This window comes from Pan troglodytes, chromosome 2 (assembly GCF_028858775.2).
Source record: "Pan troglodytes isolate AG18354 chromosome 2, NHGRI_mPanTro3-v2.0_pri, whole genome shotgun sequence".
NCBI lineage: Eukaryota > Metazoa > Chordata > Mammalia > Primates > Hominidae > Pan > Pan troglodytes.
The window spans coordinates 132,142,171-132,169,722 of record NC_086015.1 but is presented as its reverse complement, the minus strand read 5'-3'; the positions used below and the strand labels follow the sequence as shown (position 1 = coordinate 132,169,722).

Here is a 27,552-nt window from a genome sequence, read left to right as displayed (position 1 = left end):
TAAGGGTTCCCTAACACCCGTGGGGACCTTTGGTGGCTCCCCAGGAAGGAGATGGGAATTGTGCTGCAAAGGTCTATAGCAGCACTGCCTACTATGGCGGGAGACAATTGTTGTATGTTTGTAAGGGCACTGGCTGTGCCGGATATGCCTTGGTTTGTTGAGGGGCCTGAGGCAGGCCCCTCTTCCCATTTCCCGTAAGAGGTTGTCCATCTTTGCTAAATTTAGAATGACACTGATTTGCCCAGTGATTGCCTTTCTTACACTGGGGGCATACACTGGGACTTTTCTGTTGATTGATGGTAGTTTTTGCCTTTTGATTTCCTTTTCTACATTCCTTTTTTCTGTGTCCAAATTGCCCACAATTGAAACAATGGCCCAAGAAATGGGCATATTCTTTCCTACTTTCAATCCAGCCATAGCCTGAGCTAAAAGATTAGCCTTATGTAAGTTACCTCCAATGCCATCGCAAGCCTTAATACATCAGCTAACTGAACCTTCCCTGTCAGGGGTCTAATAGCAGTTTGACACTGCATTAGCATTATTGTATGTAAGAAGCTGTATTAAAACATCCTGAGCAGAATGTTTGCTTTCACTTTGTGCCATTGTTACCCTGGTCCTTCCAAGTGCTCAGCTTTCCTGCTGAGCTTCTTTCAGTCGTCCTCGGGTGTCCTCTGATGATGCATCCTCTTTCACACACTCTAGCGTTCCTTCACTGGGGTGTTCGTTGCCTCATATTGGGCGCCAGGAATGTTGGGGTGATCAGACCCAACTCCAGGCTGTGGGGACTATGAAGTCCGGCAGAGTCAAACAGATGACACAAGAGTGCATAAAGTGGGACCAGGGGGCCAACACTAGTATGGAGGCTGTGAAGGCCCCGAGCTCTGGAAGCCCACACTATTTATTGGTGATCAAAGAAGCAGGTGGTGAGGATGTGGGGGTTGAAAGAAAGCAGTGTATCAAGTGCATGATCTACAGCTGTGATGGTTTAGAATTTTCTTTGAAGCATATGGAACATGTTCTGCTACTTGAGATAATGGGAAACGTATTCTTGTAGTTTAAGACACAATCGATCTATGAGCCTTGGAGTGCTAGAAGCAAGGAGCCAACAAGTTGAGACACATTCCAGAGGCGAGGGGTTTTATGCGCTGTTCCCTGGATTCCATCCAAGCCACGCCCTTGTGGCTTGTGCCCTGGGCTTAGATTGTAGTGCGGCAGGGCAGCCTTCCACCCTTTGGAATAGAGCTTGGTGTTCCAAAGGCCACAAGGGGTTTTAGACCCTGGACGCCGGACATGTTCCAAGACTCTTTTACATTACGTCAGACATGCAAGCCCTGCCTCAGCCTTTTTCCCAACACTCAGCTTTTCCCCAACACTGTGTCCAAGCTGCAATTAAACCCATCCACTGGATTGTAACTTTAATGATGATTTCTTCAATTCTATGATTTCCATTTACTTTTTCTATAGGTTCCAGGTGTCTGGTGAAATTCTCATTTTCATTTATTTTGATTAATCATAATTATTTTAATTTTTTTTTCTTGAGATGGAGTCTTGCTCTGTGGCCCAGGCTAGAGTGCAGTAGCACTATCTTGGCTCACTGCAAACTCCGCCTCCTGGGTTCAAACAATTCTCCCTGCCTCAGCCTTCTGAATAGCTGAGATTACAGGCACCTACTGCCACACCCAGCTAATTTTTGTATATTAGTAGAAACAGGGTTTCACCATGTTGGTTAGGCTGGTCTCTAACTCCTCACCTCAGGTGATTCACCCACCTCAGCCTCCCAAAGTGCTGTGATTACAGGCATGAGCCACCATGTCCAGACTAGTTTTAATGTTCTTGTCTGATACTTCCAATATCTGGATTACCTGGGGTCTGTTTCTATTGTCTTTTTTCTTGGTTTCCATCTTTTCATCCTGTTTCCTGGCATGTCTGTTATTTTTTGTTAAATGGTAAAGAGGGTATTGAAAACTATAGAGACTCTTGATGTCTTATTCCAGAGATGATACAGCAGGAGACAGAGGACAGATAAATCTCCTTAGTCAGAGTCAGGCTTGCCCTTACTCCTAAAGCAGATTTTCTGAATTCTAAACTGGAGGCCTAGAGGTACCAGGGCCCTTCCTCCTTGGCACAATTTCCAATTTTGAAATCCAATTTTGTTTCCCTAGCAATGCAGCATTTTCCAAAATACCTCCTTAGCTTCTAAACTTCTTAAGCTTCTTTTTCTGCTTATGTTCTTATTTCTGCCTTATCCATGTGCAAATTAGGAGTCAGTAAATCCCTTGAGAGAAAACTGCAAAAAGAAAATGGAACCACCATTATTTCCCTTTTCTCCAGATTCTTGGACTCTCAAATCCTGGCTGCCTTGGTTGTTCTCCAGTGATGTTAGATAGATGTCTATTTCTTCTTGTAATCCTGTCAGTTGTTTCTTAATATATTTTGAGACTATATTGCTAGGTGCATATATATTTACAAGTTATCCCTTTTTGTTGTCCTCAATATACAATATCCTTTTGCCCCTTTTGATAGATTTTTAACTTGAATTGTTTCAGCAGATATTAAGAATGCCACACAGCTTTTTTGTCTTTGTTTTCTCATGCCTTTTTGCCTAGTGTATATGCTGTCTCCCTTTAGTTGTCAAACCTGTATCTTTGTGTTGAAAGTTTTGTAGATAGCATATTGTTAGCTTGAAAAAAAAATCCAGGCTGGGTGCAGTGGCTCACGCCTGTAATCCCAGCACTTTGGGAAGCTGAAGTGGGTGGATCGCTTGAAGTCTGGCGTTCGAGACCAGCCTGAACATGGTGAAACCCTGTCTCTACTAAAAATACAAAATTAGCCAGGCGTGGTGGCACATGCCTGTAATCCCATCTACTTGGGAGGCTGAGACAGGAGAATCACTTCATCTCGGGAGGCGGAGGTTGTAGTAAGCCAAGATTGCGCCATTCCACTCCAACCTGGGCAACAAGAGCAAAACTCTGTCTCAAAAAAAAAAAAAAAAAAAAATCCAATCTGAGATTCTTTAATTGGCAAGCTTAACATTAATTACTGTTAGGTTAGGCATTTTTGCCACCTAATCTACTTTTAAACCCTCCGTTCCTGTGTTCCTTGGATAGATCAAGTTTTCTTCTGTGGACTTAAGTTATACATTCTATCTTTCTTTTTAAGGTGGTTATCCTGAAGACCATATGGTTAGGCATTCCTACTGAACATTAAACTCACAAAACTATATTCTCTTTATAAGACAAATTGTACATTTACATCCCTTTTATCTCATCTCCTACCCACACTCCACCATCCCTTTTATAGTCTCTAGAATTTCAATTCCAGGCTCTGAAATTTTATTTTCATAGTCCTTTTAAGACAACTTTACTAGGATATCGGACATTACTTGCTAACCTTGAATCCTCCTGCATGTTCCTCCTCCATTTTGAATTTCTCCAAAGAGTTTTGTGACTTTTGTTTCGTTTTTTTGAGACGGAGTCTGGCTCTGTCACCCAGGCTGGAGTAGAGTGGCATGATCTCGGCTCAATGCAACCTCTGCCTCCTGGATTCAAGCGATTCTCCTGCCTCAGCTTCCCAAGTGGCTGGGACTACAGGCGTGTGCCACCATGCCCAGCTAATTTTTGTATTTTTTAGTATGGAAAGGGTTTCACTGTATGTTGGCCAAGCTGGTCTTGAACTTCTGACCTCAGATGATCTGCCTGCCTCGGCTTCCCAAAGTACTGGGATTACAGGCATGAGCCACCACACCTGGCCCCAAGAGTTTTTAAAGGAGGGTTTTATGTAAAACCTAAGGCCTTTAAACCTAAGCATGTGCCCTCACAATTAGTTTGCTTGGATATGAAATTGTAGGTTGAAGTTAACTTACCTTGTTGCTGTTGTGGATCTGATCACAAGTGATAGTTTTTCTTTACAGGTGGCCTGCTCTTTTCCTCTAGAAGCTTTGAGAGTTTATCTTTGTATTTGTTTGCTTTTGGGTGTTTTGTCTTTTCTGACATTCATTATTGCTTCAAATTTTCTTGTTCTCACTTTTCCCCTCCTTTTGGGACTTCTGTTATTTGGATGTTATTTCCATCCTCTATACTCAGTTTCTAACTTTATCTTTTTATACAGGACTGCTTTCTGAAAGCATATCTCAAGTGGATCTTCCAGTTCATTCATTCGTTCTACAACAGTATCACTTCTGCAATATATCTCATTCTCTTGTCTTCTATTTCAACTATTTTCATACTCAATACTTTTTCTTTTAGTTTTACTTCTGCTTCATATTGCTATCTTCACTCTTATTTTAAAACAATTTCTTATGTTAAATTCTTAGCCCATCTTTTCCAATAATTTAGCTTCAGTTGTTCAGTCTGTGGCCTTTTTTAAATACTGTATTTACTTCTCCAGCATCTAGTTACTTTTGCTCTGAGTCCAAATTCTCCTGCAGGTGTCACCCCTCGGCAGACAATCTCAGGCACCCAGAAGAACTATGGAACAGTTTGCTTTCCCTGTAATAAGCATTAGGTCAGAATTTCAACTTCAAATTGTAAGAAAGGAGTAGCATGGAAAGAAGAATCTGTCCCCCTAGGTTGTAATTCACGAATTCTAGGATTTGGAAGGAGCAGGGGACTTCTAGGAATGGCTAACTGAGAAACTCAGATCAACTCCCCCACTAAGGACAACTAGAAAAACTGGACACATCAAGAAATATTGATTGAAGTTCCATGTGGGCCATGACAGGATCCTTGCTCTATGTGGCATCCCTAGTATAATCTTCTCGCAGGTGCTCCAAAGTCTGAGGACCTAGACTTGCCTTTACCTTTGCATCCCTTGTTGCCTGGACAGTCTGTTCTTTCATGTGTGTGAATCACAGATTTTGTCCTCCCCTGATTATTTTGCATTCTTGTGCATTAATTCCTCAAAGATTCCAAAGTCAAGCCACTGTAGTTGAGCTAAGGTCACCATCTTGTGCTAAAAAATTTTTTAAAGGTAAAAGATGGTATTTTGCTGAAGGTTACTGTGAAATATGCATATGAAACACTGCACAGTGCCCAACAATTTAGAGTGGTAACTTTCCCCGTTCTCCCTTGTTTTGGGTCCCAGCCACCTTTCCCCCCAGCCTTCTGTGTTGTCTTTTATCTCCTTCCACATTTCTATTTTCATTCACAAAGGAAGCCAACAGACCATCTTATTTCTCTCTGTTCAGGGAAGAGTTCCCATTTCCTTACTGGGCCTGCTGGAGAGAATGAGGGTCATAATCCTTATGCACACTTGACAGTTAACCATGGTCAAGGATGGCAGTCCTTGCTGCTTTAGGTTGTAATATCCCCTGTCCACACTCTCCTACTTCTGACCATGTGAGACACAAATTCTGTCTTTATCACAAGGTGGTTGGGAGATGAGTGGCCAGATGATGTGTGTTCCAGTTACAGTGACCTTAGGGGTCTCAATTTTTTGGTCCTCTTAAATTCCATTTTGGATAGTGAGAGGTTGGACTAGTTGGCCCTTTGCCCTGGTTCTATGATGAAATAACAGCACCAGTATTGAAGAATCAATCAATACCTGCACCACAGCTAAGTCCCAGAGATCATCTCACTGCATATGAGCTGGCATGGGGGGTGAGGATGACCTGGTGTGGGTAGTGACTGGTGTCTCTTTCTTCAGAAAAATATCACAGAAGCCTACCAGGTCAGCAAGAAGCCTCCGAAGTCCGTGGCGAAGGTGATTAAAATTTCAGCCCCTGCCAACAAGGCCGTCTACAACTATAGTACCCAGACCATGAATTCTACAGAGCTTGCCAAGAAGGAGCTGTATCAAGAGATGGCCAAGGTGAGAGACCCAGACAGGATGATGGCAGTTGGCAAATCCCATGAGTTCTTTATTCTGACCATGCCTGCCTGGAGGTCAGTGGGGGATCTCAACTATACAGATGAAAGCCAATCAGCTAGGGGGAGTAGACAAGGCTCAGATGTTGAGAGGTGTTCTGTTCCACACTAAATGTGAATCCTCCACACCTGAGGGTAAGCCCAAGATCCTCAATGTAAGCTCAGATGTACATAAAGGAGAACAACTGTAGCATCCTTACCTCTGGGGAACACTTTATGATTGCTGCTTATCAAGGCAGCTACCAACAGAAGGGAAAGCCATGGTTTAGGCTTCCAGCACACATTAACTTTAGGAAACGGCTTCTCCCATCAAAGGGGACAATAATATGTCCCTTACAGGGCTACTGCACAGTCATTTCCTCTCAATGCACTATTTACATTGTCAGGAACTATGATTATGCCCCCAGCTGTTTCTGATTCCTACTTGGAAATAAATCCAAGATTGCTATTAGCCCTTCCACCCCAACCTGTCTGCCCCCATTTCTAGGAGCCAAGAAAGAGATTCACGTACTCACAGGATTACCTCTCAGCCATGGTGGAGCCCCTGGACTTGAAGGAAGAGGAGAAGAAAGCCCAGAAGAAATCCCGCCAGGCCTGGCTCACAGCCAGGGGATTCCAAGTGACAGGTCTTCAGAGCGACACCGAAAGCAGCTTTCAGGATCTCAAGCTGCCACCCATCAAAGAGCTGAATGAGGTCCACAGGGAAGAGCAGGGTCTCAGGTGGGGTGTCCATAGGGACCTTTCTCCTCCTGATTTACTTACTCTCCCAATTTAGGAGTGGAAGGAAAACTCCCTGTTTGCTAATGTACTGGAGCCTGTGTTGGATCGAGACAGGTGGAGCTGGGACAGGCACCACGTGGACTTTGATCTGTACAAGAAACCACCACCTTTCCTCGAGCTGCCCCCTTCGCCCGCACCAAAGCCTGTAACAGGTAACAGGCAAGGGTTTGCCAAGCTGGGCCTCCTGATGCCGTGGGCAGGCAGGAGCTCTGTGCCACTCTACATCTTCAGTGGTATCCATTTTGTTTACACTATCAACCAAACTTTCTATGCTAAGAAAAGCAAGATGCAGAATGGGTCTGAAAGAAGAGATTGAATGCTGGGCTGGAACTCAGACCAGGATTCTAGCCCCAAATGTGACATTTGTGTGACTTGAGGCAAATCCCTTCATGCCCTGGGTCTGGTTTCTTGGCTATAAAGTGGGGAAGTTGGAAGACAGGTCTAAAGGCTTCCTGAGCTTCAACACTATTACCCATGACTGATCTCTAGGTGTCCAGCCAAGAGCTGGGGGCAGAGGCTCTGGGCTTCACTGGGACCTTCCAGTGGCAAAGATACTGACAGTTCTTTCTGTGGGGGAAAGGCAGAGACAGGAAACGTAGGTCTTGCTGTACCAGTCCCTCCAAGTCCTCTTCCTCTTTATCCCTGTTTATGAAAATTGATCTCAGGATCATCTAGAGGTTAACATAGAACCCAAACTTGGTTAACAGAGCCAGAACCTTTGTTCAGGGAGAAAGAGACATGAGCCTATCTAAAAACAAGGTCTGCCAGAGAAACCTCTCCCAGAAAACTAGGTCAGGTGAACGTGATGGCTTCCTCTCCTCCTCGACTCCTAAGGACAACTGATCACAGCTCCATGGAAGTGCTAACAAGTTTGCTGAAATGTCACTTTCTCCATTTGCCTAGACTTGGCTCCCTCCCTCCCCAGTAGGCCCTAGATCTCCCAGGTTGCCTGAAGAGACCTGCTCTCTGTGGGCATGTCCCAGGCCCACAGTTACTGCTGTGGCTCTCAAGAAGGCTCCAGCTAGGAGAGCTGTCTAGCCTAAGAACACAAGGCTTTTCCTTGGTAAGAAGGCTTCCTAGTGAGCTCCACTGCCAGCCTTCCCAGCAAAAGTCTCCTGGGGGTTTCACTGGTGAAATCACTTAAGAAACACTTGCTGGGGTCTCCTCTTCCCACAACATGTTTAAGAAAAGTTAGCAACTACAGATGAGAGGGAGAGGCTTGAACTGGTCGCTAGGCCTTTTCAACCCAGATGGATGAATGGAGAACTTGCCATTCTCCATTGGCATGTAAGACTGAGGCCTTACACGCCACCAGCCTAGAGTGAAGCCCCCTTCCAGAAGGCTGCACAGAAGGGGGATGGGTCTGACAGCCCCTCCCCAAACTTCTCCTGTGCAAAGAAACTCCAAGCAGCCTTCTGTTCAGAGGTATGCATGCTTCATTTTGTGCAAAATGCTGCCCTGCTATCACTAACAGAACTTCAGGTTTCACTGAGAGGTTATTTACACGGTCACAATATTTACAAACTTTCCCCATTTTAAAAACTAGTTACCAAACCCCTGGCAGAATGCTCAGGCCAGCCCCACTCAGCCAGCTCAGCTCTCCAAGTTCCCAGTCTCCTCCTTGCCTATTTCCAGCATCACAGTAAATTGGGAATATACTTGGAGGAAAAAGAGTCGGCTGCCTTCTGTGTGCTCAAGGGAGTGTCCACAATAGGCATTTTAGAGCTCCAGACCACCCAAGGACCACATCAAAGCTTAAAGTTCACCACAGTGAGCACGCTGGGACCTGGTGTAATCTTTCAAGTGCCAGCAGAAGGGAGGCTGGAGAAATGCAAAGGCCTGCTGGCCTGGAGATACCATTCATCCTCTCCTCAAGAGTAGAAGCCAGTTCTTGTAAAGAAACTAAAGTCCCTAGGTAGGAACATCAGCTGAGACAGCCTCCCCATCATCTCCTGAGAAGGATAAAAACTAAGGGCTCATAACCCCAAGGGATTGTGGCCTGCACTGTGTGTCTGCTCCTTAGCGTTCTGGGCCCTCCTTGCAGGGTGAGGACAAAGGGGACCCGAGGCCATCACCAAAGGGTGGTTCTCAGGGTCCTGCTGTCACCCATTAAAGGCTGGTTCTAAGGAACAGTGTGACAAGTACAGCAAAGGCTAACAGTACACAGATTGTGACATTTTATATTCTTTGTTAAATGGTTCCTAGTACATGTTTTAAGTGCCTCTGCTTCTAGTTTAAATGAATGACCCAGACAGAGCTTTCAAGCTGTTTCTTAGAGAATGTGTGGTTGAGCAGAAATGGCTATCCACACCTGACACAGGTCCCCACCCACCTCACGCCCTGGAGGCAGCAGCATAAGCCCCAGTTTCCACTATGGTGTCTCCTCAATGACCAGAATACCCGCCAGTTCCAGGGGTCAGCAATTCCATTCTCTCTCTCCAGCTCAGTTCAGAAGCTGTGATGGTCCTATTAGAGAGCACTGCCTGCAGGTCAAAACCTGGAAGAGGCTCTCCCAGGCCAGGCGACAACCCTTCAGGTGCAGATGGGGGAACAAAAGGCTTAACCTGTGATAATCCCAACACCTTCTGAAAAAAGAGTAACAGTCATCCAGCAACGGGCCATGGGTAGGGGCGGGCGGCAGCAGGGGACACTGTCCCCTGCCTCAGCATGTCCTGTCCAGAGGGTGGGCACAGATATAGGCTCGCTTCTCAAGGATCTGCTGGGACACTTTCTTAATCTGCTCATCTAGGTTTTCTGGAGCATCTGGGAAGGAAAAGGAGAGATGGTGGGTGATCTTTCTGCACCGTGATAAGACAAACATGGCTGAAGTGGGGGCATTTTTCCACAAAGTCAGCCCACCCACCATGAAGCAGCCCTAAGGGTGAACCCCTCCTCCAGACCCCCAGCAAGTGATTCAGGGCTGCAGGGAGAGAAAGGGGTACAGCTTCATTCTCAGTTACAAAGGACTCATCCTGCTCATCTCTAACCCCCAGATCTCATGGGGTGGAGCCGGCACTTGCTCCGTAAACAGCCCATCTGTGATTCCAGCCCACTGGAGGAGAAACCATTTCAGCACCCTCCACAGCACATAACCTGTCAGCACTGGGGGGGTGTCTGGGCTACCCCCAGGGCTAGGACCTGCAAAAAATCATATGCCACTCTCAGCAAGTGCCACAGTGCTGGCGCCTACACCCATCACTTGGCAACACGACTGGGCTTTGCGGGGACACTGATCCAGAACCTCAGGTCAACAGGACTGTGAGGGTCAGAGGTAGACTGAGCTGGGCATTCCTAGATATGGTCGAGTGGCTATAGAAGAGGAAGAGCACTGCAGACAGAGCGGGGAGCACGAGCAAAGCCCTCTGTTCTCTAGGCTAAGGCCTGAGACCTCTGCAGGGCACTGCAGGGTCATTTTGGATGGAGTACAGTGGGTAAAGGGGCAGGTAAAATGCTGTCTCCAGAATCAGGTACAACCAGGTGCTCCTCCCTTCGTGAGCCTTCCCTGGGCAGCTTCAAGAATACAGCCAGGGCTGGGCACAGTGGCTCATGCCTGTAATCCCAGCACTTTGGGAGGCCAAGGTGGGCGGATCACCTGAGGTCAGGGGTTGGAGACCAGCTTGGCCAACATGGTGAAACCCTGTTTGTTTCTACTAAAAATACAAATATTAGCTGGGCATGGTGGTGCGTGCCTGTAATCCCAACTACTCAGGAGGCTGAGGCACAGGAGTTGCTTGAACCCAGGAGGTGGAGGTTGCAGTGAGCCAAGATCATGCCACTGCACTCCAGCCAGCCTGGGTGACAAAGTGAGACTATGTCTCCAAAAAAAAAAGAATACAGCCAGGCATGCAGGGCAGATGCCAGGGGTCCTGCGCAAAGGGCTCTGCACTTGCTCAATCTAAAATTGCCTTGGCAGGCCCGGCGCGGTGGCTCATGCCTGTAATCCCAGCATTTTTGGAGGCTGAGGCAGGCAGATCACCTGAGGTCAGGAGTTCGAGACCAGCCTGGCTAACATGGTGAAACCCTGTTTCTACTAAAAATACAAAAAATTAGCCGGGCGTGGTGGCGTGCGCCTGTAATCCCAGCTACTCGGGAGGCTGGGGCAGAAGAATCGCTTGAACCCAAGAGGTGGAGTTTGCAGGGAGCCAAGACTGCGCCATTACACTCCAGCTTGGGCAACAAGAGCGAAACTCCATCTCGAAATAAATACATACATACATACATACACACACACATATATACATACAACTGCCTTGGTGAATGGGGCAGGTATGCACCTACAGTGCCCGGTGGGCACTGCTGCAGCTAAGCCCAGGCCTACGCTGCAGCTAAGCCCAGGCCTACCCAGGCCCTCGCTCAAGGCAGAGGTCTGTGAGTAGCTAGCAGACTCTGGTAGCTTGACAGGGTCCAGAAACAGCTCATCATCAATAGGGGCCTAGAAGTGGGCCCTTCCTTCTCTCCCCCAAGACATGCCACTCACACTTGTCCAGCTGAGAGAGGCTGAAGAGATTCTGCAAGTAAGCTTCCACGCAGAAGGTGTTGGCCAAGAGAACCTGCCAGAACCGAGGACAGAAAAGATATGCCCAAATTCCTGGAATCAGACCTCTGAGCTTCAAAAACCCAGCCTATCAGCCAAACTGGGTAGCATGGCAGGGGGTCACAAAAGGCCTGGCACAGGAGTCACCCCGTCTTGGGTTCTAATTCCAGCCCTGTGGATACAGCCTTTCCCCAACAGCAAGTGACTCAACATCTCTGACCCTGTTTCCTCTGAAAGGCAGATGTCACAATCCTGGTATCTGCAGGTGCTCTGGAAAGTGCAGGCAGAGATCCTGGTATACAGTGGGTCCTCAGAGACTGCACCCGCCTCCCTCCAGCACAGCGGGCAATATGCAGGGTCTGTCCCTTGCTGGGGGTAGGGGCACTGGGATCAGGAACCCCTGTCACTCAACCCCTCTTCTCTCAGTCAGGAAGAAGAAAGGGAATGGCCCCATCTCCTGAGCAGCACAGACCCTCCCACGGCCACCGCATGGTGAACCTGCACAGCCTCCCCCACACCCGACCACACCCTCCTCAACAATCAACTTCATTAAAGTGCAGCAGGACAGATGGCAGCATCCAGGCCCTGTGTGAGGCTGGGCTGGGCTCACCTCGTGGTCGTGGTTGCGGAGCCCAATGCGGATGGAGCGGCTGGCCCGCGACAGCACGGCCGTCATGCCATACAGGTTGATGAGGATGTTGGCCACCCGCTTCAGTACCAGCTGCTCCTCCATGATGGTCTGGGATCACAGAGGCTCCAAGTGGGGACTCACTACCTAGACCAGTCCCCCACACGGTCCCTCCCTGGGCTGCATCTTTGCCTGTCTTAGTCTCCTGTGTTCCTTGAGAAAGTGGAGTCAATAACACCTTTCTCTTCAGGTTGTGGGAGAACGGCTCCCAGCCACCTTCTGTTTTCCCTTCTCTTTGAGCTCTAGATTCAGGGAGGGGTTAAGGCAAGACCAGGTCCCAGAAGCTTGGCTGAGACCAGAAGCCAGTGCTTACTGTGCTACTGTCACCTTCAGCAGCAAGGGCCCCACCAATCAGGTCCCTAGATTCAGGCCCCAGGTGGAGCTGCCCTCCCGATTCTAGGGAGCCTCTCTACCTGAAAGGTGCACAGAAAAACACTGCAGAAAACTCACCCAGCAAGGGTACCCGTCCGAGTAGCTAAGTGGGCCCCAGGCTGACAAAGTCAGCCTGACCTCACCACCCCATCCCTCCAGGGTGATCAAGATTTCTGTTCTAGGCCTGGTCCCAAAGGATGCTTGACAAAAAGTAGTCTCATGAATGCTGGCCAAATTGGAGGACCACTTGCGACCCAGGCCTGGGAGGGCCTGGTTACCTTGCCAAAGCGGAGCAGCAGTGTCTCCACGGTCCGGCCGAAGCAGTAGGTGTTCTCCTCAAACTTGTTGGCACTGTCCTATTAACCAAGACAGGACTCAGTTCAGCACCTCATCCCTACAGTGCCCTGTCCTGTCTCACAGCCCGGGTACCAGGCAGAGATGCCCCATCTGGGGGAAGCAATCCAGGGTGTCATGGACTAGCTGGTGTTCCCCAACTTCCCCTGGAGAAGCCCAGACCCCCCACAGTGAGATCTTTTCTGCCACGAGGAGATCTGGCAGGAGGGCATTGAAATAGGGGGTATGCCTGTTAGGCCCACTCACCGCAAGACTGGGGTGCACAACTCCATGGTTGCCTGTCAGCCCCAGGTCCACAGTTCGGCCCAGGGAGTCCCGAAGCCTCCGGCCAACGGTATCCATGACTGTGCTCACTTTGGCCTGTTTAAGCTCACTGCAGAAAGTCCATGGTCCTGTGACTGGAGGCCTCGCTGCTGGCTCTCACTGTCCAGCAACGTGGCCCATTCGGCACCCAGAAGCTCCGTGCCCCACTCTGGCCTGGGTATGCCGGGCCCCTGGCTACAGCCTGAACCCCCCCAAACCCACCACCTGCCAGAGAGCAGCCAGTCTCCTCAGGGGAGCCACACATGTGCTCCCCCATGAGGGGTGGAGTCACAGCCAGCTTCCCAGCAGCTGTCTCCTGTGAAGGAGACAAAATGCTACTAGCAACCTGTACTTGGCCTCCAGCAGTGATTTTGGATTACTGTGCCCCTAGGGTGGGGGTGGAGGGGAGCATGAGGGGAAGAAGGGCAGAGAAGAGAAACACTGGCTTATGTTGGCTGTGAGGCCTGGCACCTTTAAAGGGACACCTCTCATTCTTCAGGTTCTGAAAAACCAGCTGCCTCTAGTGTGAGGGACCAGATGGGGGATACGGTATTTATGCTGAAGCTGTAGGGTGGTGTGGCCATAAGGGCAGGGCAGCGAGGGCTTCCCTGGGCAGCAAGCCCCCCACTACCACAGGGGAAGGTCCCCTCCACAAGGCTGCGCCACACCCCCATGCCCCCACTCCAGGTCAAGGCAGCTCTTTCCTCCCACTGCCCTGGACTGGCCCCTGCTGGGCAGGTATGGGACCTGAGAAGCACACGGTGACAATGGCACCTACTGGATCCTGGTAGTCAGGATGCGGCCGGCATGCTGCAGACCCGTCAGGGCGATGTACATCCGGAGAATCTCATTGGTTCCCTGTGGCCAGTAGTGTAGAGGTCAAAGGCTGCCCCCCGGCCAGGCAGCCATGGTAGTGCCACATGTGCTGGCTAGGGCCGGCCACTGCCTGCTTGCCCATTGCCACAAAAGCCACTGCTCCTGAAGTAGCTGGGAGCAGGGCTCTGACCAGGGCTCAGGGAGTGCACAGGGATGAGGAGGGAGGTGACCAGATGGCCAGGAGCTCCCACTGGGACTCCCCACCTCTCCGTGACCGGCCTCACGTGTGTCAAGCCTTTCTCCAAGTCTCCAGGTCCTCTAAAATGGAAACCAGCTTTCCCCGGGTGGTGAGGGGGGCTGATGCCTGGGGCTCAGCCAGTGCCAGACAGACATTGCTGGCTCCAGGTGGAGGCCAGATTCCTCACGGAAGCCAGAAATTGCTGAGTGGCAGCTAGAACCTCCTCAGTGCCAGGTGTCAACACACCCAGAGGGCCACATGCTCCCCACTCCCCCAACCCATGATTCTGATCAGTGAGAGGCCAGTGGGCTTCTGCCCACTCTGCACAATGGAACTGTGTGTCAGGTGCAGGGGCCTGACCCAGGCTACACAGCCAGCACCAGGGACTGAGGACTGTCCCCTGCAGTCAGGCTGACATCACGGACAGCAGGACTCCCTACAGGAAAAGGGGAGACTGCAGGGGCCTCCTGGCAGGACCACCCAGCTCCGAGCAGGCTGCAGACAGGAGCTCCCACCCTACATCGAGAGCCCTGTGTTCTTCCAAGGCCTTGAGGGCTTCCTGAACCCTGCTGACCACCCCAGCCCTGGAGAACCCCAACCCTCCCAGGCTAAGGGAAGGGCCTTTGGAGAAGACCCTTTGCAGGGCTGAGACCACTCCAGTGCCCTCAGGCTGGCCCTTGCCCCGTATGTCCACTGCAACAGTGGAGATGGCTGGAACCCAATGGGTAGGCTGGGAACAAAAGCAGCCAAGGAGGCCTCCCACTGGGCAGGACGGCCCAGGAGACAAGACTATACTCCCAGAGGCTGATGATGCCTCTCATCACCAGACCTGCTGCTCAGGCCCAAACCCTCTCCCTGTCTCAGGCCTGCCTCCTGTATACCCATGCCCACCGTCATATCCCACTCATCCTGCTGTGCTCTCTTAGGTCTAGCCCCTCCCCCCCAGCAGGAGAGCCCCTGGTCTCCGGCCTCATCCCTGCAACTCACTCTCCACATGAGCCCCATCCACATGTCCAGCACTTGCTGAGCCCCTGGGGGCATTTCCCACAACACAGATACAACCAAATAATGCCCTGCTTAAAGACGTTTTGTGGCTTCCAAATTCCTCTGCTGTCAATCAAGGTCCTCCACAGTCTGGCCACTTTTTTAGCCTTCCCATATACCTTCTTCAACACCCCCAAACCCACTGCCTGCCCCAGCCCACCTAGCAGGGCTGACTGCTGCTCCCAGAAAGCCCTTCACTCTCTCTTCATTCACCTTGTGCCAGCAGATCAGTCCCATCTGGGCCTGGCGCGCTCTATTACCCTGCCCTTAGGGACAAACTGCCCTCCACCCGGCCCTGGTTGAAGCCCTTTCTTTCTGCCCCTAGGGGCCAGGAGCGCATGCTTCACAAAACTCTGGCTGCCTCTGGAGGATGCCCGCTCCCTGCCTCTTTACACTCTGTCATCTCCCTTGGTCGGCCCTGCTGCACAATCAGAACACAGCACCCGAAGTCATCTCTGTGGCCCCAATTCCCTCCCCTGCCACCTGGCACATGCTAACTGAACTGACTCCTCAGGCTTGTGACTTCACGGAGGGCAGCAATCGGGAAGGAGACGTGCCAGGGCTAGGAGAGCCCCTGAGAGCATGCGACCCAGCCCTGGGCTGCGGGGGCCTCTGCAAGGCCCTGAGCAGCATCTTTAGGACCAGGCAGGGTGGGGGTGGAGCACAGCTTAGCTGGTGGTGGGGCCACTCACCTCGAAGATGAGGAGGATGCGGGTGTCACGCAGTATGCGCTCGTACGGATAGTCCCTTGTGTAGCCCAAGCCCCCGAGGATCTGCAGCGCCTCACTCACACACTGCCAGGCGGCCTCGGAGCTGAACACCTGTGGGGTGTCACACTGAATCCTTTCCAAAAGGAGGACCTACGCTGCAGGGAGCTGGGTGGCTGGGGAGGCATGGGAGGCACCCGGGCTTGGGGAGGAGATCGGCCAGGGAGGAACTTGAAGGGTGATGTGGTCAAGTCCTTTGCCTTCCGTGACCACACTGGCCAGCTTGTGTTCCCTACCCCACCATGACCTTCTGTACCTCTGGGCCTGTCTTCACCCTATCTGCACCTGGCTGAGCTCCTGTTCCTTTAAAACCCACCTAAGATCTCCCCTTCCCGAGAAAACCTGACCTGTTCCTGCCAAGCCCCAGCGGCCGTGACTTCTTTCTGTCTGTGCACACTATAAGTGCCTTGGGGGCAAACATACTGCCATGTTTAGCCCTAGGCTTAGCATCTGGAAGAGGCTGGCCTACAGCAAACTAATGTCTGTGGTCACTGTTCAAGGGTGACAAGAAAACGAGATGATAAAACACATGCAAATGCACCCAGTACACAGACTGCACCTAGAAAAGACTCAAACATGGTCCAAGATGCCCAGCCTTTTTGTTTTTTTTATTTTTTTAGGGACCTTGCCACTTCAGGATCCCAACCTTTTAGGTAGACTCTCCTGCCGACACCAGGATGTTTGCTTCTGTAAGCTGCCATACCTCTCACTATTTCTCTCAAGAGCTCAATTCCAGAGACCAGCTTAAAAACAATTGTGGGGGGCACAAAGTAGGGTCCCCCCAAGTATGGCCATCTTGTTTATTACAGCTAAAAAATGACACCCTCCACCCTCAACAAAACAAAAGCAAATTCTAGTATCTACCTCAACCAAATAAGATGCTCTTCCCACCTCAGCCTCCCAGGTAGCAGGGACTACAGGCGTGTGCCACCATGCCAGCTAATTTTTGTATTTTTTGTAGAGATGGGGTTTCGCCATGTTGCTCAGGCTCATACACTTTTTTTTTTTTTGAGATGGAGTTTTGCTCTTGTTGCCCAGGCTGGTGTGCAATGGCACAACCTCGGCTCACTGCAACCTCTGCCCCCACCGGGTTCAAGTGATTCTCTTGCCTCAGCTTCCCAAGTAGCTGGGGTTACAGTTGCCCGCCACTATGCCCGGCTAATTTTTTGTGTTTTTAGTAGAGATGGGGTTTTACCATGTTGGCCAGGCTGGTCTTGAACTCCAGACCTCAGGTGATCCATCCACCTCGGCCCCCCGAAGTGCTGGGATTACAGGTGTGAGCCACCGCGCCCTGCCATATGCTTAGTTTTTAAGATAAAGTTTTGATACCAGAAAGTAGGAAGGCCATAGACTAAGGAAAAAAGAAGTCTTTTTCACACAAGCCAGATGTAATGTTATTACTCTAAAAGGATATTATCATAACGGTCTCCTTCTGCTATAAACTGCTGATCCACTGGCCCACTGGACACTTCCCTACTGCTGCTCCCCGCTGCCTGCCTATCCCTGGAGTGCTACACAGGGCAAGTGCATCATAAATACTGGATCAATGACAGGAGGAAGATGACAGGCAACAGCATGGGCTTGAAAGGTCACAGTGAGGGAGATTTCCCAAGCCTCCCTCCAGCGTCAGCTCTCTGGCTATGCCAGGGTTACCTTCACCATGGCTGCCTCGATGGAGCAGTCGGGAAAGCCAGGTTGGTCCAGCATCCCTGCTGTGAGGTAGGTCATACTCTCCATGACGTAAGCCTTCTGAGCCATCAGTGCAAATTTCTCCTGGAGTGTTCAGAAAAAACACAAGAAACAATTTGCATGTGCTGAGAGCCAAATCTGTGAAACAGGAGAGAAAGTAATTAAGTCAGAAGCCTCAATGCCCAAGAGAAGCAAGCCCAGTGACCCGTGTCAAATAAAGCCTCAACTAGTCTTCTTCCCAAATCACCACAGAAGTCACCAGTACAGAGACATCAAAAGAACACACCGTTCATGTCACACAGTGAAATGCACAAATACAGTACTCAACCACTGGTACCTGAATCAATCCAAATTCACTGAGCCTCTTGTTAAACTGTTTCCTTGTGCAGGCGTACTCAGCAGTCATTTCTGAGGAAGAGCAGAGTTATTAGAATGAACTGGAATATTTCTGTGGTTCAAACATGATTTCCTATGGCCATCATCCTTACCCTTCCCACAGGCGGGCACTGTGAGAAGCGTGTCTGCTGAGGTCAAATACCCCAGAAGCTGGCACCCCCACTTGCCAGCACCCGTGGGTCAGAGGAGAACCACCCCTCCTCATGGCACCCACACACAGAGTTTGGCGTCAGATACAGACTTGAATCCTGGCAATGGTTCTTACAGGCTATGCCTCAGGCCAAGTGTGACACCTCCCTGAACACCATCCCCCACCTCAGAGTCGCTGTGAAGATGCAACCAGGTGGAAGGGGGAGGGCGCCTCGCACAAAGCCAGGCACAGAGGCCCCAGACAGAGGTGGTGCAGGCTCACACCCCGTGCAGTGACCAAAGCAGGTGGGGCCGCCTGGCTTGAATACTCAGGCTGGGGCTTCCAGGTGTGTGGCTGTGACAAAGTGCTGAGCTCTAAGGGCCCAAGAGTGACATGGCGCCTCTCCCAGGCAGAAGCACCCCCGCCCCGCCGTAGCCATGTCCTCCACAGGCTCTCCCAGGTGTGGTGCACTCAGGAGGTGTAGAGGGCCGAGCCCCACTCAGAGCCCTGGCAGAGGAGCTCCCCAGAGGCCTTGTGCCTGAGTAAGAAGAGCCCTGAGCCTGGAGCCTGACAGCTTTCATTTTGGGTCCAGGAGCACAGTCTGGAACAAATCGCTTGCCCTCTCTGAGTCTCTGTCTTCTCATCTCTAAAATGGAGGGAAGCCAAAACAGGCCCAGAGCCTGGCACCAAAGAGGAGCTTCATAAAGCACTTAGGGGTGTGCTGCCCCGGGTACCCCCATTTCCCCACAAATGCTTCCACCACAACCAGGATGGTTACAGGGCTGTTCTAAGTTCACTGGCAAAGGAAAATGGAGGTTTGGGGTATTCTGACAGAAGAGAACAAAGGTAAGATCCAGGGGCCCAGGGACCTGGGTTCCAAACCCGATCCTACTCCCCACCCACCGTGCAGAGTCACCCAGGAGGCACGGACCTTGGGAACCAGAGGCCGTGTATCCTGGAAGCCTGGTTCTTGGTGTGTGCTCACCAAGCAGCTCTGCTCCTACTGGTCAGTGGCAACCTCTCACTCCAGACAGACAGCCCATTCCCCAATCCCCATCCCCACCCCAGACAGAAAGCCTGTCCCCCAGTCGGCATCACCCGTGTGGAGGTGAAACAGAGGAATGCGGAAGACAACAAACCTCAGGGGCAGGCTGAGGAGACCCTCTGGTCTCCACAAAAGCCCAGGGACTGAGCTCAGGCTGGTAGCCTGGTTCAGCACTGGCCTGGAAAGGGCCGGGGGAATGGCAGAGCCTCCAGGGCTGGAGCCGGGGCAGCAGGGGGTGGGGCACAAAGGGCCTTGTCCCTAACTTACCTACCAATCAATCTCTTGAGCAGCCCAGCCACGACGCTGCCCATGCTGAACCGGCCGCTGTTGAGGATGTTCATGGCCACCTGCAGGGAGAACAGGGAGAGCCCAGGGGCCCTGAAGGAGGCAGAGGGAGGAGGCCGCAACGAAACCAGGCCAGGTGGATCAGCTTGCCTTCCCTCAAGCTGGGAGAAAGCACCATCCTAATGCCTCAGAACAAGGTGGTTCAGTCACTGTTGCAGCTCCACCAACATCCCCACACACAAGACCACTGAACGTTATTCCAAAGGACCATGCCAGAGCTGGGCATGGTGGCTCCCGCCTGTAGTACCAGCATTTTGGAAGGCCAAGGCAAGAGGATCGCTTGAGCCCAGGAGTTCAAGACCAACTTGGGCCAAACAGAAATTCTACTTTTAGGCATAAATCAAAATACCTGAAAACGTTATTTCCACATTAAAACTTGACATGAATGTTCATAAGTAGCATTACTGATAGCAGCCAAAAGCGGTAACAACCCCAATGTCCATCAGCTGGTGAATGGATGAACAAAATGTGGTATCTCCACTCAACAGAAGAGAATTCAGCCATAAAAGGAATGAATTACTCATTCATGCTATGAGAGAGATGAACCTTGAAAACATCACGCAATGTGAGAGAAGCCTGTCACCAAAGACTGGATCTTGCATATGACTGCATTTTTATGAAATGTTCCAAACAGGTAAATCCATAGGGACATAAAGTAAAAGAGTAGCAGCCAAGGGATGGGGTAAGGGTCATACTGGATGGTACAACATTTCTTTTTGGGGTGAGGAAATGTTCTGTGTGAGATATTTGAACAACATAGTGAATATACTAAAAACCACTGAAATAATATTTTTAAATGGTGAGTCCTTTGTCATATGAATCATCTCTTGATAAAAATAAGTCTTAGTCCAAAAAGAAAAGAGTAGGGCAGGGATGCAGACCAGGGTTGTGGTACACAGAGCTTGAGATTCAGCAGAGCCCACAGGCTGCTTTCTCATACCCACTGCAGAAGGGAATCTTAGCCTCCGCTCGAGGTGAATAGGGCCTCAGAGGTGAAGGGAGATTCCCAATCCTTACCATACACTTCTTCTAGGAGCCAGCCAATTTTCCAGTGTCCATTTTGCCAATTTCCCAACAGATAACCATGCAAAGTCACCTGCCATGCACAGGCTACTCTGCTACGAGCAGGGATAGGGCAAAAGCTGGGGGCCGACAAACTGCACTCATGACACTACCTGGTACAAGGGGCTGTGGCTGGCAACTCACCTTAAACCCATCTCCGACCTCTCCAAGGATGTTTTCCACAGGTATCTTGGTGTTTTCAAAATGGACTTCACAAGCTGAAACACATGAAATTTAAGATCTCATCTGACAATGCAAACCACTCTGCATCTGACCTGCAAGCAGGCAATTCATCCATCCATCCATCCATCCATCCATCCATCCATCCATCCATCCAATGTTTGGTAGGACAGTATAGAAAGACAAAGTTCCTATCTTTGTGGAGGCTCATACTTTGATTTGGGAGACAAAAGCTATAAACAAAACAATGTAATATTGTGATCAGTGCTATGGATGAAATAAATAGGGCATCACGATAAAGAGAAATGGAGGTTGGCAAGGGGGTGGATAATAATATTTTTATTAAGGACTATGTCAGACTTTTCTAAGGTGACATTTAGCAGAAGTTTACGAATGAAAAGAACCAGGCATATAAAGAGCCAGAACAAGCAAAGTGAGGGAAAGAACAGCATTTCCTGAAGCCTTAGGGTAGACTGGGACCACTGGTCTCAATTCTTAACTCTAACACAATCACACCCCTGCAATCTAACTGTAGCACTCTCCCACTGTGAGGAGGGATGGACCTCCCTCCCTTTCCCTGCCTGCTAGGTATGACCATGTGACTTCCTGTGGCCAATACAAAGAGCTGACCCAACATGAACAGAGACCTTAAATGTGTTTTAGGGTCGGTCAGGTATGGTGGCTCATGCCTATAATCCCAGCATTTTGGGAGGCAGAGGCAGGAAGATCACTTGAACCCAGGAGTTCGAGACCAGCCAGGACAACATAGCAAGACCTCATCTCTATTAAAAAAAAAAAAAAAAGGCCGGGTGCGGTGGCTCACGCACTTTGGGAGGCCGAGGTGAGCGGATCACGAGGTCAGGAGATCGAGGCCATCCTGGCTAACATGGTGAAACCCCATCTCCACTAAAAAATAGAAAAAATTAGCTGGACGTGGTGGCAGGCAGCTGTAGTCCCAGCTATTCGGGAGGCTGAGGCAGGAGAATGGCGTGAACCCGGGAGGCGGAGCTTGCAGTGAGCCAAGATAGTGCCACTGCACTCCAGCCTGGGCGACAGAGCGAGACTCCGTCTCAAAAAAAACAAACCAAAAAAAAGTGGCCAGGTATGGTAACTCACACCTGTAATCCTAGCACTTTGGGAGGCTGAGGCAGGTAGACTGCCTGAGCTCAGGAGTTCAAGACAAGTCTGGGCAACATGTTGAAACCCCATCTCTACAAAAAATACAAAAATTAGCCAGGTGTGGTGGTGCACGCCTGTAGTCCCAATTACTTGGGAGGCTGAGACAGGAGAATCACTCGAACCCAGGAGGCAGAGGTTGCAGTGAGCTGAGATCACAGCACTGCATTCCAGGCTGGGTGACAGAGGGAGACTATGTCTCCCACGGCAAAAATAGTACTTATATGGCTTGGCTTGGCCCCTTAGGTGCTTATGATCTGCTCTAAGAACAAGCCTCCAGATGGACCTGAACCCAGATGGACCTGAACCCAACTCACAGCCTGAAGCAGGCTGCCAGGCACTGCAGACTGAGACAACTAAAGGCTGGGGACTGTAAGCTGAGCTCTAAGGTGGTGTGTCTGCTAGGGCAGCTACAGCAGGGGATGACCAGCAGGCCTTCAAGTGAGCAGCACTCAGCTGCAGGAACAAAGACAAAGCCCAAGTGGCATTCTTAATTTGATCTTTTTAAAATGCTTAACAAAAACGGAAAGTGTTTAAATCTCATTTTATCTTGCTATTTGGACAGAGTCAAGGGCCAGTCTCCCCCTTACACACACACACACACACACACACACACACACACACGCGCGCGCGCGCGCGCGCACAGGAGCTACTTACTGTTGGAGCCCCGAATGCCTAATTTATCTTCGGGTTTCCCATTAGTGACTCCACCAAAGTCTCTTTCTACTATGAATGCTGTGATTTTGTCTTTCACTGATCCATCAGAATCAACGACCTCAGTCTTTGCAAAGACAGTAAAAATATTGGCCAGTCCTCCATTAGTAATCCAGACCTGAGGACAGAAAGATGGACTCTGGAGAAAACCAAACCCCTATGTGACCCACCTCAGCTCTGTCTTTGTCCATCAAGCTCCAGCTGCCAGTCAGACCTCAGGCCAGACATGCAGGGTCCTTGGCTCTGCAGAAGCCAACCAAGCATGAGTGAATAGAGGACAGGGCTCAGCCCACTTTCCCCAGAGCAAGGATTTTCCCAAGGGACATGGATGGCCGGGTGGAGGCGGGGGCGGGGGAAAGAACATCCAAAGTTGTCAGACAGCTCAGGCTCCACCGCCAGACAACTGCATTTCTTCAAGAAAGAAAGGGTTTAATCATTTCTTAAGGTATACATATTTCAAAACATCATGTTGTAGATGTAAATACACACAACATTTATTTGTTAATTCTACAAAGAAATGAAAAAAGAGAAGGCGGGAGGGTGGTGAGGAGGAGGAAAGGAAACAGAGGGAGACAGAGGCAGAAACAGACTCCTTAACAAACAGCAACAGATGGGACTTGTGTGGATCTTAATTCAAGCAAACAGTTAAACCAAAAATAGGTATGAGGCAATCAGGGATATTTGAATGCTGATAGATGTAAGAAATTATTAGCTGGGCACAGTGGCTCACGCCTGTAATCCCAGCACTTTGGGAGGCCGAGGTGGGCAGATCACTTGAGCCCCGGAGTTTGAGACCAACCTGGGCAACACGGTGAAAACCCATCTCTACCAAAAAAAAAAAAATACAAAGAGTTAGCTGTGTGCCTGTACTCCCAGCTGCTTGGGAGGTTGAGGTAGGAGAATCACCTGAGCCCAGGAAGTTGAGGCTGCAGTGAGCCAAGATCGTGCCACTGCACTCCAGCCTGGGTGACAGAGCGGGACCCTGTCTCAAAAGAAAAGAGAAATTATCAATTTTTAAAATGTGATAAGGGTATTACGGCTTTGTGTTTATTAAAAAACAAAAACAAACAAACAAAAAAAACTCCTGTCTTTTAGAGAGGCATGCTGAGATTGTTACCATGCGATCTGGAGGTGGCGATGCTGCTGGAAGAGGCACAGTGGCCATAAGCAGGTGACTGCTGGAGTTAGGGCCAGCCAGGCACACAGAATATGTCTGAAACTTTGTGTAACAAAAAATTTAAAGATTTTTTGGGTTTACAAGCCAGGCACAGTGGCTCATTGCCTGTAAACTCAGCACTTTGGGAGGCCGAGGTGGGCAGATCACTTGAGGTCAGGAGTTCAAGACCTGACTGGACAACATGGTGAAACTCCATCTCTACTGAAAATACAAAAATTAGCCAGGAGTGGTGACACGCACCTCTAATCCCAGCTACCCAGGAGGCTAAGGCAGGAGAATCATTGGAAACCTGGGAGGCAGAAGTTTCAGTGAGCTGACATTACACCACTGCACTCCAGCCTGGGTGACAGAGACTCCGTCTGAAATTAAAAAAACTAAAAAAAATTAAAAACAAACACATAAAAGCAGCTCAAGAAGGTAGTTGGTGCTACAGCAGCAGGTACAATCCCTGGTGTGTGGAGAGTGCTCACTCAGTGGCAGTGAAGGTTGTGACTGAGACCCTGATGTGGCCATGGGGAAGGAACCCTACCTTGGAGCCATTGAGGATGTAGTGCTTCTTGTCTTCACTTAGTGTGGCTCTGCTCCGGATTGAGGCTGCATCGCTCCCACTGCAGATGCAGAAAGATGTGGTCAAGGGAGAATACTGGGAATAAATATGAATGCTTTTGAGGGCCTGAAAATGGAGGTTTTATACTTGTAAGAGGTCAGCAAACTTTTAAAATGAAGGGTCAGATAACATATTCAGCTTTCCAAGCTACAGGATGTCTGTCTCACCTCCTCAACTCTGCTGCTATTAATAGAACATGAGGCTGAGGCAGGTGGTTCACGAGGTCAAGAGATTGAGACCTGGCCAACATGGTGAAACCCCGTCTCTACTAAAATTACAAAAATTAGCTGGGTGTGGTGGGGCATGCCTGTAGTCCCAGCTACTCGGGAGGCTGAGGCAGAAGAATCGCTTGAAGGCGGAGGTTGCAGTGAGATGAGATTGAGCCACTGCACTCCAGCCTGGGTGACACAGCAAGACCCTGTCTCAAAAACAAACAAACAAACAAACAAAACTTATTTATAAAAAACAGGCAGGAGGCTGGATTTAGCCGACCTCTGCTTCAATACATCACGTAAAAAAGCGGCAGTGAAAACAACTTGGGCTTAGGTTTAAACGTGGAAATGGGTGCTTGCAATGGGCTCATCTGAGGTCCTGTGAGGATGAGTTCTGGGCACCCCAGGAAGGATGACTGTTCCCAGGTTCTCATGCAAAGTGAAGCAGGATGGAGGATGGTCCAGGTGATGGACTTATCATCAGAGTCCCGAGTGCTGCCGCAGCCCTGCTCCATCCAGCAGATCACACAGCCTCACTGAACCTCAGCTCCTAATGTGTAAGTGGGAGCAGTACCACCCACGCTATATATTCTGAAAGGTGCTTTGAAGCCGGAACGTTATTACTATATTGTATGTCAAGGTGTGTTGTAAACCACAAAAATTTATTTAATAAGTGCTGTCAAGCGTGGTATCTCACTTGCAAGTCTCACTGGGACAGAGAAATAAGGTGAAGATAAGAGGAATGGCAAGAACAGTTGCTGAGTTGATGCTTTGCAAGATTTTGGAAAGAAGGAAAAGTCAGCTACTCAACAAAACCAACAGCCCCTTGCCCCAGTGAATCTTGGGCAACATCACAGCTGCTGAGGGATAACGTTTTGTGCAGAGACAGACCTGGCTGGCTCCGTGAGGCAGAAGGCTGCAATGTGCTCCCCGGATGCCAGTTTAGGCAAGTATTTGGCTTTCTGCTCCTCAGTGCCGGCCAAGATGATCCCCTAAACAAAACAGACACAGACTAATGTCAGCTGTGGGGAGAAAGGAGAGCATGAGGTGTTTGTGAAACATTTCCTTTCTGAGGCAAATATTTACTTCGGGCAAGAGAAGACAGCAAGAACTCAGAGCAAGCGGCCACAGGCAGAGCCCAGGGAGCCAAGCTGCTGAGGAGACGGTCAGGGCGCACATGCCAGTGCCGTGAGCCTGTGCGACCCACAGTGCTTTGCAGTCTTGTGCAAAACTTTCATATCAGTTCCTTCATTTCCCAGACTAGTGGTCTTGGGCAAAGGATATCCCTTTCCAAAGAAAGCCTCCTCCATCTTGTCATCCACAAACTGGGCCACTCCCACCCACTGACAGGGTCTGGATGATGCAATGTGAAGACACAGGAGTGCTGGAACCAAGCCTATCCTAAAGAAGGTGCTCAGTGTCAGGGCTGTCCCACCTGCTGCCCTCCCAGTGCCACAAAGACAGTCCCCCTCTTCACTAAACATCTGCATGAATGTGTGTGCTCTCTGGGGTGGGGGAGCCGAGCATGGTGTGCATTCAGCTCTCTTTGATGTCAACATTAAGCAGAAATAATCTGAGTAATGAGATTGCCAGTAAGGGCGGTTGACCCTGGGCCTGCCCTAAGGTGCTCCAAGCCCAGTGGGGAGAAGGTGGCTTGCATAAAGAGTGGGGGCATGCTCAGGCTGAAGGACGAAGGCTCAGGAGAGGAGACCACTTCCAGCCCAAGGCGAAGACAGTGGCACCCTACCTGGGCCTTGAAGGGTGGATCAGAGGCAATGGGGACAGGAGGTGGATTCAGAAGGAAGGGACATGCGACCCAAAGGCCACTGCGCATGTGGGCAGTGTGTGAGGATTGAGCACCATGAGGTGTGGCCAGAGTGAGGGAACTGAAGGGCAGGGCTGAAGGTCAGATATCAGGCCCAATTCAGAGGGACCAAGCCTCTGGCCTCTATGCCTCCATGTGACTCCAGAAGACCTACAGAGAGCACCACACAGAATCCCCAGATACCTGACCTTGAGGCCAATAGCCTGGTGCGCTGCCAGGGTCACAGTGATGGACCCATCCATGCTGATGATCTCCCCTAGTCGTGAGTACATGGTGTTGGAGAAGCCCAGGCCACCTAGGAGAGATGGACCAGCATCAATCACAGGCCAGCCCTAGATTCCTCCCATTAAGGCTTCATTGGCTTTTTTTTTTCTTCTGATTATAAAGTAATGCCAGATCACCATATTAAAAAAAAAAAATCACAATACAGGCCGGGCATGGTGGCTCACACCTGTAATCCCAGTACTTTGGGAGGCTGAGGCGGGCAGATCACCTGAGGTCAACAGTTCGAGACCAGCCTGGCCAACATGGCAAAACCCCGTCTCTACTAAAAATACAAAAATTAGCCAGGTGTGGTGGTGCGTGCCTGTGGTCCCAGCTACTCGGGAGGCTGAGGCATGAGAATCACTTGAACTTGGGAGGCAGGGATTGCAGTGAGCCAAGATCGCACCACTGCACTCTAGCTTGGGCAACAGAGAGAGACTCTGTCTCAAAAAAAAAAAAAAAAAAAAAAATCACAATACAGAAAGGTACAAAGTAAACAAAAATCGAGGGCCAGGCACAGTGGCTCACACCTGTAATCCCGGCGCTTTGGGAGGCTGAGGTGGGAGGATTGCTTGGTTCCAAGAATTCAAGACTAGCCTGGGCAACATAGCAGGACCCCAGCTCTACAAAATAAAAAAAATTCACCAGGCATGGCGGCGCACGCCTGTAGTCCCAGCTACTTGGAAGGCTTAGGTGGGAGGATTGTTTGAGCCCGAGGAATTCAGGGCTACAGTGAGCTATGACCACACCACTGCACTCCAGCCTGGATGACAGAGTGAGACCCTGTCTCAAAAAAAAAAAAAAAAAGCTCGCAATCTTGTGCCTCAGAAAGCGCATTTCTGTGTATATCCTTCCATCCACACTTTTTCTAGGCATACAAGCATATGTAGATATATACTTTAAATATGAAGATATCTACACACACATCGAATCAATTAACATGTAGTGAGAATCTTCCATCACAGCTGTA

General features: G+C 50.0%; 2 protein-coding genes across 21 annotated transcripts in view; one reads left to right on the top strand and one right to left on the bottom strand.

The window, feature by feature from the left end:
- The window catches only part of CFAP92 (cilia and flagella associated protein 92 (putative)), a 115,450-nt gene extending 103,705 nt beyond the window's left edge, over window positions 1-11,745 (top strand). For 14 of the 17 annotated variants that reach the window (XM_054680981.2, XM_054680983.2, XM_054680982.2 and 11 more), the window contains 4 exons: window positions 5,644-5,808; window positions 6,352-6,558; window positions 6,640-6,796; window positions 11,605-11,745. In XM_054680981.2, coding sequence (XP_054536956.1) covers window positions 5,644-5,808; window positions 6,352-6,558; window positions 6,640-6,796; window positions 11,605-11,639 — 564 coding nt within the window. In that variant the 3' untranslated portion in view covers window positions 11,640-11,745. Of the gene's footprint in view, window positions 1-5,643; window positions 5,809-6,351; window positions 6,559-6,639; window positions 8,697-11,604 lie in introns of those variants that run through there. The other 3 variants (XM_063806211.1, XM_063806210.1, XM_016941861.4) reach the window with 1 other exon arrangement.
- ACAD9 (acyl-CoA dehydrogenase family member 9) overlaps window positions 8,799-27,552 on the bottom strand; it is a 33,668-nt gene continuing 14,914 nt past the window's right edge. For 3 of the 4 annotated variants that reach the window (XM_016941863.4, XM_001140269.6, XM_516734.7), the window contains 15 exons: window positions 26,507-26,613; window positions 25,385-25,485; window positions 24,204-24,282; window positions 22,441-22,615; window positions 20,572-20,645; window positions 19,292-19,367; window positions 17,787-17,857; window positions 17,414-17,533; window positions 15,686-15,814; window positions 13,674-13,753; window positions 12,839-12,965; window positions 12,517-12,594; window positions 11,789-11,917; window positions 11,122-11,194; window positions 8,799-9,407 (listed from right to left, as the gene is read on the bottom strand). In XM_016941863.4, the coding sequence (XP_016797352.1) occupies window positions 9,307-9,407; window positions 11,122-11,194; window positions 11,789-11,917; window positions 12,517-12,594; window positions 12,839-12,965; window positions 13,674-13,753; window positions 15,686-15,814; window positions 17,414-17,533; window positions 17,787-17,857; window positions 19,292-19,367; window positions 20,572-20,645; window positions 22,441-22,615; window positions 24,204-24,282; window positions 25,385-25,485; window positions 26,507-26,590 (1,497 nt within the window). In that variant the 5' untranslated portion in view covers window positions 26,591-26,613 and the 3' untranslated portion in view covers window positions 8,799-9,306. Of the gene's footprint in view, window positions 9,408-11,121; window positions 11,195-11,788; window positions 12,020-12,516; window positions 12,595-12,838; window positions 12,966-13,673; window positions 13,754-15,685; window positions 15,815-17,413; window positions 17,534-17,786; window positions 17,858-19,291; window positions 19,368-20,571; window positions 20,646-22,440; window positions 22,616-24,203; window positions 24,283-25,384; window positions 25,486-26,506; window positions 26,614-27,552 lie in introns of all 4 variants that reach the window. The other variant, XR_010155334.1, reaches the window with a different exon arrangement.